At 42.6% G+C, this 11,015-nt stretch overlaps 1 protein-coding gene across 1 annotated transcript; it reads right to left on the bottom strand.

Moving 5' to 3' along the window:
• Positions 1 to 708: 708 nt before the first annotated feature.
• Positions 709 to 6,728, bottom strand: tor4aa (torsin family 4, member Aa). Its single transcript, XM_079364472.1, has 3 exons — positions 6,585 to 6,728; positions 3,663 to 4,130; positions 709 to 2,669 (listed from the first exon to the last, which is right to left on the bottom strand). The coding sequence occupies exons 2-3, from the start codon at positions 4,128 to 4,130 to the stop codon at positions 1,827 to 1,829; spliced, it is 1,311 nt and encodes a 436-aa protein (XP_079220598.1). The 5' UTR covers positions 6,585 to 6,728; the 3' UTR covers positions 709 to 1,826.
• Between the last annotated feature and the right edge of the window lie 4,287 nt (positions 6,729 to 11,015).

Below are 11,015 nucleotides of genomic sequence, written 5' to 3'. Positions count from 1 at the left end.
GAGCACTGGAGGAAATTAAAAGCAGGCTTTATCTCCATCTTTATCAACAAATTTTTTTTTAAAAAGTGTCATTGCTACAGAAAAAAAAAAATGTCCCCCTTTAACATGCAAAAAAAAAAAAGTCCAAGTCCGCTGAAACAGATCCGGAAGGGGAAAAAAAAAAGTATCCTCCACAAAAAAAAGAGAAAATGGCCCTTCGTTTGGCACTCACCGGTCTGGCGGCCTACTTCCTTTTTGACACACCCCGGGAGAATCAGGTCTCTTTTTGCGACATCCGGTCCTCCAAATTCCCAGCTCCAAGAAAAACCCTGTCCAGGAGGAAACGCTGCACCTTCCAAAAACTTATTCCATTTTTTCCAACTTATTCATCTTCTTCCTGGAATAAAAAACATCTCTCTCCAGCCACACAGTAAACACAAAAAAATCCCCAGCAAACTTTTCCAGCTCTCCCTTTGTTCACCTCTGCTCCGCCCCCTTACACACCTGTGTATCCCTGGCTGATTAGGTCTACTCTTCAGGTACACAGGCAGGGAGATGCTACACACACACACACACACACACACACACACACACACACACACACACACACACACACACACACACACACACACACACACACACACACACACACACACACACACACACACAGGGACCTCCCTCACAGTAGTGGCCATGTCACAGGCTGATACAAAAGAAATATTTCAGAAATATTTTTCAAAACTTTTTTAATTTTTAGCTTTCAAAGTACGTTAAAGTCTATAAAAAAAAAATACAAACTTAATACAGGACATGGAAATATTCATGATTAAATCTCGTCTGGTCTCTCATGACCTCCAACTCACAGCTCATGGATGTGATTATGTTTCATTTCCATTCAATAATAAAAAGCCTTAAAGTCGGGCTTGGTCAGATTTCTCCACATTCACTTTTTAAGACTTTCTGATTGAAACTGTCTTTAGGTCCTGATGGAAATTAATAACTCGGGTTCTCTGAAAAATGAACAAGGAAAATCCATCATCAATCCATCAAGTCTGTAAAAACTTCAACCAATGTCTGATGAACCAATCACACGCCTCCTTGTCTCCCTGCTCACTCTCTACCTCTTGCATGAATCAAACGTGAGACAACGTAGGCAAGAGATGAGCTGAGGTCCGCTTCTTTAGAAATGGCGCTCGTACATGTAAAGTGAGGGGGGGGGGGGCGTGGCTTTAGAGGGAGCACAGAGAGGGTGCTACTTTCAAAATCATGCTAGTTTTTTTTTAAATTATCAACCCTGCCTTTAATAAAAGGGCGAAGGCACAAATGATTTTGAAGTTATAACAGATTTCTGTACCTGGGACGCACGCCCACTTCTTCTGCAGAAGTCTTAACATGAGCTCAGTACAAATCCTGTTTCTGTCAGTGGAGTCTGGTGTCTGAGAAGAGAGCCGTGTAACAAACAGCTTTTTCTTGTTTGAAAAGATCCGACTCAAAGACGTTCCCAGACAGTTTTGAAGCCCGTGACTTTGTCCTGACAGGTTTCATTATTAAAGAGAACAGCTCAGCGCTGCAGGCTGAAAGAATTGGGAAAGTTCAGGAAAACAAAACTTTCCCGTTAGTCCTGCAGACTCAGAAACATGTTTAAAAAAGAAAGAAGGATGTGTAGTTCACAGTCGACATCTTCAGCGTCCAGTCTGCTCCTTTTCTTTTTTCTTTTTTTTTACAACTCAGCTTTGACTCTGAGTTTTGTCATTCAAGATTTATAACCGTGTGAACTCTCTGGCTTCTCTCACACTTGATTGTTTTTTTTCCTTTCTGCTTCAAAGAATGTGAAACATCCAAACTGTTCACAGCACGTTGACCTTTGCCACCACTTGTTTACAGCCTGTCTGGGAATATTCGTGCCCCCCTACAGCGGGGTAATATTCAATCTCCCCTGCCAGGCGCTCGATGTTGATGTGATCCGGGTAGAAGCCCTCTCGAGTCATTTCATCCAGGAAGCACTCCATCACGTGATCTTTCTCCAACAGGCCCAGAGGAAGGATATCTGCTTCTGTCCACAGCTGGTGCAGCTTCTCCAGACTGTTTCTCAAGATAGGAGTCAGCTCTTTTACCAGGCGGCTTGGCGTCGCCATAGAAATACTTGACGAGTTGTGCAGCATGTGTTTAGTAATGTGTGTGTGACCCAGGTTGCTCAGGAACAGGTAGATGGCGTTCAGGTACTCGTTGGACTGTTTTGAGGCGACAAGCCGCCACAGAGCGTCCAGGATCTCGTCGTGCATGTGCTCCGCCTCGTCGAAGACGAAGAGCGGGATCTTCTCCTCCTTCTCCGCTCGATTGACCATCTCGGAGATGACAGAGGAGAGGTTCTGGGCGCACTTCGGGGCGTCCGCCTCCAGGGGGCAGTGGTGCAGGACATAGTACTGCAGCACCAGCGTCTCCCCGACCGTGGAGCGGAAGTGTCCGGCCAGCAGGCGTCCCAGGTGGCTCTTTCCCACACCGCTGGGGCCGTGCAGGGACACCACCAGGGGTTTGTTGTGGACGTAGGTGGACAGGTAGTCCTTCAGTTGGGCTATGAGACCCTCCACCGCCCCCTGCTGTCCAAACACCTCCCTCTTCAGAGTCTTCTCCAGCCCCTCCAGGTCGTACCGCAGAACGTGGTCATCCAGGTTCTCGATGGCGTTGTACACCTGCAAAAAAAGAGAGACAGATAGTTCAAAACTGAAACCTTTTTTTTTGTTTAAAGGCGGAGCTCAGGCTGACCAACAGTGGAAACACGCCCACCTGTCAGCCAATGCAAAACTCTGAGACTTCACAGCCAGCTTCAAGTGGAGAAAAGAGGAACTGCAGGTTTTTTTTTTGCACTTCTGCGTTGGCATTTCAACAGCGGAGGTTTCCGCTTGCTAAAGACCGGCCAATCGCTGTATTCTAGTTAAAATAGATGTTTTTAGTCCATTTAGTCAATGGAGTCTGGCGGCTTCAAAGAGACTGATGTAGCAGCTGTTTCTTGTTTCAAAATAGTTTTTTTTCCAGAAGCTGTTTCACCACCGTTTAAGTAGCAATCATCAGCCCAACTATTTCTGCACATTGCAAAACAGAAAATGATGTTCACAATCACAGCGTACGTTGAAACTGAAGAGACAGTTTAAAAATAAGTTTGCCAGGTCATTTGTTTACTTCTGCAAATATTTCCTGATTGTTTTTTTTTTTTTGCCTTCAGACTTCACGCTGATGTGCAGCTCGAAATGCGTGACTCACTAGTTTACGTTCAGACCTGTTAAATAAACCGTTTACATGCTGCAGGATCAAAGCAGTGACAGCTGGATGATCTCACTGAGATGAGCAGACTCCAGTGAGTGATGATGAATGATCCACCTTTAGGTCGAACTCTACTCTACTTTGTCTATTTCTATTTCTAGAATGTGTTGCGTTTGGTTTTTTAAATTCTGAGTAAAAGTTAATGTGACATCCTGACTCTTCTCATGAAACGCTCCCCCTGCAGAGCTGCTTTTGACAGAAAAGAGCAATCCCAATAAATCCAGTAAAAGCTGTGCTAATTCTTCTGGAGAAGACTCAGCTATTTGTTTTCCGACGGGTTTTTAAAGCCAACATCCAAAGCTCACACAACAGCAAGCAGATGGAGTAACTTCCTGATGGACAGGTGCTGAATGTGGTCACTTTACCTGGATGAAGACGATGGCAAAGAGCAGGTACAGACAGTATTTCACTCGGCTGCGCTCCTGCGGCGGCGGGCTCCTGGATCTTCTATTGCTAGGAAACATAACACCCCTCCTCCTCTTCCTCTTTTTCTTCTGAGAGGTGGAGGGCGTCAGCGCAGGGAAGGCTGAAGTGGAGACGCCGTCGAAGGTGAAGATTTTAGGGCTGGTTCTGATCGGAGCTCCTGTGAAGGGTCCTCCTCCTCCTCCTCCCGGCCCCAGAGCCATCTCCTGCCGCCTCTTCTTCAGGGCCTGGTACTTCTGTTTGATGCGGATGACGGCGCGCAGGGACGAGGAGAAGCTGGACAGGCTCTGTGCCGCTCTGTCTCCCAGTTTCTCATCACATTCCTCCTTCTCCATTTCTCCGTTTGTCTCTTCATCCATCTCCCCCTCCGTTTGAGAAGAGGAGGTGCTGTTGCTGTCCTGCTCGCTCATCTGCAGAGACAAGAGAATGACTTTAAAGTGACTATAAATAATACATTTATAATCACAAGGAATCACATGAATTAATAGTAGCCTGCATGAAAAGTTCATATTCACAAAGAGATTAAAAAAAACCTGAGTTTGAAGTTTCACTCAGAGGAGCATTTCAGATGCAGAGCTGGCTAAACACTGAAGCTACAGTGTCCACCACATGCTGACCTGTGTGAGTATCCACTCTAGAGAGGAGGGGGGGAGACAGCTCTCTAATGTTTAGAATTTAGGCTGCAGTACCCATTTTAAACACTAGGTGTCAGAGTTACATACTGCTCCTTTAAAATATATACTTCATGTTGTCAGAGTTGATTCCTGATGTAGTTACATTGACTTAAATAGTGTGATCAAGAAGAGGGACATGCCCTTCAGCAGGCAAGCAGAAGAAAAAAAAATAGTTTCTGCTCTGTCACACTTCCTCTCTGTTATCAATCCTCTACATCCAGTGCAGCGACGGCTCGCTCTTCACACTTCACCGTGCATTCAAATGGCAGAGCCACACACATTCAGAGGAACAGACTGTGATAAGCATCTGCATATTCGATTCTAACATGACTGCTTTAATGACTGCTGGGTGGGTCTGAAAGTCAGAGGAGAGGAAGAGGAGAGGAAGAGGGGGGGTGGGGGGTGAAATAGTTGAACAGGAGGTGCAATTCTACACTCAGCTAGTTCCCCTTGTGTGTGCTGTAAAAGATGAGTTAATGAACTGAATTTGAACGAGAGGAAGTCAAAGAAGGCAGCCAGAATAACTTCAGTTTTTTTAGCTGATAAAAAATATGATGATGATGATGCAGTTTGGGTGGATTCAGGGATGAAGATAATGTCCCAGCAGAGAACTGATAAGATGTCATAATAGGCCGCATCAATATCTTCATCAATAATATTTCATATCTGGGTGTCATCAGTATTAGCTGGACCTGTTTCTAAAGGGACATAAAATTGTTTTCCAGGTATCTGTTTTCTCTCTAACATGATATTCAAATCAACTATGAAATACTTTGGAAGCGTTCCTGCAGAGAAGAAGGAAGTTCAATCCCTCCAGGAACATTCGCTGGCTGCGTACTGAGCTATTCAGCCCCCACACACACACACACACACACTCACTGAACTTTCTGCAAAAGCTGAAACACAAAACTTCATCGTGCCACTTTGTCTTTGCCGTGCACACTCAATAAATCTGCAAACAATCATGGATTTGTAAATCGTTAAAAGACTGAGCAATAAATCAGAAAAGCACAAACTCAACACCTTCGACACACGCTGATCTAAAACACAAAGTTCACAGCTGTGTTGCACCCAGACGTTTGAATGCCATCCAACATGCTTCTTTGTGAAGTATGAAGTTTTTTTACAGCACATTTTGTAACTCGTAGGAACATTTCGATTGCATTTCCTCCTCTTGGTTTTCTTTGCTTGGTATTTTTGAACTTTTTCTCTGACATTTAACTTTATTCAAGCATCATGATCCATGCTCTTATGACAAAGAGGGTTTTAACGTCTAAAAGCTGGACTGAATATTCATCCATTAAAAACATCAGTAATTCAATTCTTCCCAGTTTAAATGATCATCCACAATGTTACTCTTTTATTGTGTTAATGTGCTGCACGGTTTGTCTGTGAAAAATATTTTATATGGTGCAAAAAGCCTGCAAAGTTTGAGTGTGAGGTCGTGCTGGTCACTCCCTCATCGACGTGTTTGGTGACTTTATGGGGTTGTGTGTTTTTAGTCGTGCTGAAAATGAGGAACTATCAGTTCCACCCAGATCTGGTCAACCCGACAAAAAGAAAAATATATAAAAAAAACAACAACATGCCGGTCAATGATTGACTGGAATTGCGGTAAAAGTGTTGAGGAAGAACGTCCCTTCCTTTAGTGAAAAAGAAGCAGCATTGTGTTCTGTGTCATTCTTGGCGCTGACTCAGGGGAAGTTGACCTGCTCGTGTGTCCGAGCCTCTTTTTACATCAGCACAAAAGAATTCAGCACAGGGGAGAGTTACAGTGTCAGGGTTTTATCTGTGTGTTCACATGCAGGGACCTGAAGGGCCCGGCTGCATACCACACATTTCACACCTCACTTTAGGAGCTTTGTCTTTCCTCCAATCTGGAAGGTTTTTTGGTGCAAGAATAAAAAAAAATCTAAAAAAACACACCCAGAGAAAAACAGGTTGTTGCTTTAAGAAGAGGGTTCCTGTTTTGAGTTTCACCTTCTTTCATTTTTAAGAAACATACATCAAACGCAGGTATGTGTACTGTCTGAATGCCTCCCTGCCAGCTGCACACACACACACACACACACACACACACACACACACACACACTTCACCCTGCAGGCTTGTATGCAAACCAGAAAAAGGGGTAAATAATACAGGGAGATTGAAGCAAAAAAAGGTGCAATAAATAAACAGTTGTTTTACCTTTAATGTTGCAACAGTCCTTCCACAGAGAAATAAGTTGGGTGTTCAGGATTTAGTCCATACTCTGTGAGGGGAGGAAGCAGAGAACAGCTCCACTCAGTACGCAGCTCGACTCAGGAAGAGACCTCCTATCTGTCTATCTTACCTCCTGATCCTGTTCTCGGCCATCTGCTGGCTCCGCCTCTCTTTATTCTCTCTCTCTCTCTCTCTCTCTCTGCTCTCCACTTTCTGCTCGTGGTTTCTGACACATTACACCACGCTGGTTTTAATTATCAGCATTAACACATTTGCTTTGTTTTGATCTTTACAGGAAGGAGTCCAATTGTTGTTGTGGTGTGGTTACTCTTCAGTTATAAGAAGGATATCGTCCTTTTCTCAGATCTGTTAACACAATTGTTTGATGTTCCTCTGACTTGTGCAAGAACCCACATTCTTTTTTTTATGTGGGTTTTTGCACTTCTTGCATGAATGACGTGCAGGAGGAGGGGGGGCCACAGGTCGGACTCATGTACAAAACTTCAGCCTACTTCTCTGGAGTGGGCACACAATGTATGGAAGACCTAAGTGGACATGCATCCACACATAATGTCTCTATTAGAGACCTCAAGAGTTACAAAAGCACCAAATGTAGCTGTTTTTTTGCATGAAAGGCAGCACGGCCTGAGTGACAAGGATCATGTTTAGTTCTCTACAGGTCGTCAGAAAATCATCACAAGATGAGAAGCTTTGTTGTCCCGAGACAACAGGAAAAAAGAAGTCGAAATCTTTACAAAACAAATGAAAAAAGTGACTCCAGAAAACCGTGTAAATAAAAAGTACGGGATGCATGGCCGCTTAAGGCTTCCGTAGAAAGGTAGTTCTGCAGTTACAAGCCAGAAAAAAACCAAAACAATAATTCTGGTTGTGTGGCGCCACACCTTTTGTTTCAGGAGAATTCCTTTGGTCACAGTTTCCCCCCGTTGTGACTTTGTTCAAACAAAAGGACTGATGGATGATAAATTGTGTGTTATGAACTGTTGTGACTTTTATGAAATCATTAACTGTAGAGGCAGAGTGGGATTTCCTGGAACAACTTCACCAACTAACAAGGTGCGTAAAGAGTGAAAGACTGATCAATGTCAATGTCTTTCTAAGAGTTTGAAGTTGTATGATCCTTAAAATGCTTCTGCTGTTATTCTCAACAATACAGAACATCTGTTGTAGTGAAGTCTGAGTGGGACCCGCTCATTAATGTATAACATGATACATGTTTTACTGTGGGGTTGTGGGAAAAGCCAGCACTCCTCGAAGTAACTGAAGCTGGAACTTTTTGACCTCTCGAGTCGATGAAGTTTTCACATTAGTCCTAATGTTTCAAACAATTTTCCTGGGTTTCAATTTAAACTAAAAACAAATAAAATGTACCAGCTGCTACTTCCATGAACCTTTTAACTTTCATTTTCTTGCTTTAACATCCAAAAGTTTTTGCTGTAGTTGAAACATGATTGAAAAACCTTTTCTGGTTTTGAGAAGCTGTTTGGAAACAAATAAGCTGACAAAAAAAAAAAAAAATGGTCAACTTGGGTTCTAGGGAAGTCATAGTTTCCCCCACAGTGAGGCTGTTCAAACAAAAGGATGAATGAATAATAAAACTTGACTGGGCGGTGATGAGTGGGTGTGCTTTTGAAAAGGCCACGCTGCAAACTAAAATAGGAAACAAAGAAGGCGTGCAGCGTTTGCATTCTTATTTGATTAAAAATAAACCGCAGAGAAAATAACGTCTTACATCTAGGCGGGAACAACCTTGAGTAACGTCACTCTCACAGGAGACAATGATCGATTTGTTGACCTTTGAGATTGAGAGTATAGATAAATGCGGTAGGCCAGGGTTCATATGTTGTGATGGCTGAAGCTAGCCAGCACCATGTTTAATAATTTTCAGGTACAAAACAAAAGGTGGGTTTCACATAAATGCATCATTAATCTACTTAAATGTGTGTGTGACGATTGTTCATGTCAGGCAATGTTGATGATTGGCTGTTCGTTAAATTAGATCATTAGAATGACAAACACTTTATCATTCAGAGCTCCTCCAAACATGTCCAACAGGTTGTTCTTGTAAATCCACTCTGATCCTGTATTTGATCACATCTATGAACCCCTCTATTTCAGCCCTGCTCAGAACAGGCTGTTTCTGTGCTTGTAGCTTTAAATATGCAAATGAGCTGTGTCTGACCACGCCCCCTCTCTGGAAAAGCTGAAGAGGATGGACTTTTCTCATCATTGGGGGTTTTTTAAACGGAGTAGATACACACGTTAATGTCAGAGAAACATGATGGAGTGTATTTTGCATAACATATAACTTTTAAAGACGCAAATATCAACAGCTATTTTTGTTGTTTTTTTTTGCCTTTTTCGGTCAACATTTTAGAGTATTTTTATACCATATCATTAATGAATTTCACTTTTTACAGAGTAGACTACTTAGTGCATTTTTGCACACATAATTTTACTTAGTAAAACATCTGAATACTTCTTCCACCACTGGAACTACACACCTTAACATAAAACGTGTTGTATGCCAAACCAAACACTCGTCATTTATCTCGCATGTTCCCAAACAGGCTTCGTAACATCTGGTATTAAGAGACTGTCACGTTCATCAGACCTGTCTAACCATTTGATTGGTCGGTGAGGGGACTAAAGCTGCGTTGTGGGTGTGAGAGAGGAAGCTGTCCTTCTCTGTGTACACTCGGTCATAAGTCTGAACTTCCTTCTGTGCAGCCTCCAAAAACCTGGTCTGTACACAGTTTACTTTAAAGAAGCTGCTGTGTGTAAACTGTTAATGTTAATGAGGACGAGGGTTCATACACACACACACACACACACACACACACATGACAGCAGCAGTCAGACTAGTGAAGGGCCGCTGCTGTGACTGTGAAAGCTGCACTCTGATGCATCAGGTGACGTTTGGTTTTTATTATTAGCCACATTCAGAAGGTGTCAGAGAAGGTTCTCATGGTGTGATCTGACTGAGTGTTGACGACTCATCAGTTTGCTGTCGAGAGATGATTATGGGATGAATGTGAAACTGAAATCGAGATTCAACATTAAAGAAACACGCAGACTCATACAGGGCCAAATGGGACATATTTAGGTAACTTTACTTCATCACGACCCGAGCTCCGAGACATCAGAACGCCTTCACTCGACCATCTCCGGAGAAATATTTAATCCGTTTCTGCAGCTCTCTGAACTCCTGCATCTTAATGCACCTTCAGTTCTTCCATTCACCACGCTTCACAACCCGCCCGCTGGTCCACCACGGGGTCCAGGGGGGGGTTTCATCCACTCTGCCCCCCCAAACCACAGTTGACCAAAGTGCTGTACAGCAGAATAAATAAAACACATGCACGCACACTCACCACTGCACCATGTTGCTGTTTTTATCTCTGCTCTGTAAGGTGAGCTCGAGTGCTTTAAAAGGCGCCTTTAAATAAAATCAAATAAAATTGTTTGAATTTTATTGTTTTTTTGAGGGAGCCCTTTATAAAATCTGGCCAGGGACAACAGATGAAAATTAGCCTTTTGGCTAACTCTGGCATATTTACAGAAATGTGTATTAATATGCACTGTCCCTGTAAAAATGAATAAATATAAAAATTAAAAATAAAAATAAAAAGTATGACTGTTTCATACTAGTCCACCTGAAGTTTTTTTTTCTTTTTTTTTTAAATCTTAGCAAGTTGAAATGTTGAAAATATCACATGTATGGAAAAAAGAGATTTGACAGACTTTGCTCCTCAGGTTTTTTTTTTTTTTTTAACCTTGAGAAAAGGTCACTCCAGTGTTTTCATAATGTTGTGTGAGCAGTTCGTTGTTTACAGCAACAGGCAGCGACAGGCTTACACCATCAATAAAGAGAGGTCAGATCTGAGGTTCAAACACTTTCAGTTGGATCGCCGCGGGTTACACGTTTATAGATGGTGATGTTGAGTGAAAGTAAAAACACCAAAAAGGCCCCTGAAGCATCGGAGCGCAGAACAAAGGCAGCACAGTGTGTTCAGGTATTTAAGGAGAGTCTCGATCAGTCAGTCGGTCTAAGCTGGAAATGTTTCTGAGGCTATAAATAAACACAAGCTCCGCCTCAATTTGCAATCCAAATGCTGTGTTGATTTTCCTCTTCTATGAAAATGACTGCAGATATGTCAGACTCATTCATCATGTTTGATATGTGACGTTCATTAATAACCCTGTCAGGTGCGTCCTGACACGTCGAGGGACGATCACCTGATCAGAAGAAGAAAAAAAAACACAAAACCAGATTCATTTCTCTCCTCGCTCATCCTGAGCAGTTTTCAGTTTTAGATCTGGAAATTATTTCGAAAAAAGAATAAATAATAATAATTAATTTGAGGAACGTTAAAGGAAAAAAAACGACAAGACACT

The sequence above is a fragment of the Symphodus melops genome, assembly GCF_947650265.1.
Source record: "Symphodus melops genome assembly, chromosome: 16".
Classification (NCBI taxonomy): Eukaryota; Metazoa; Chordata; class Actinopteri; order Labriformes; family Labridae; genus Symphodus; species Symphodus melops.
This window is presented reverse-complemented; position numbering and strand designations above follow the sequence as displayed.

Bases quoted from the DNA above. Each gene is read 5' to 3' on its own strand.
- tor4aa (XM_079364472.1), bottom strand. From the start codon at position 4,130: ATGAGCGAGCAGGACAGCAACAGCACCTCCTCTTCTCAAACGGAGGGG. The intron at 2,670-3,662 runs GTAAAGTGACCA...CTTTTTTTGCAG, and splicing joins TTGCCATCGTCTTCATCCAG to GTGTACAACGCCATCGAGAA.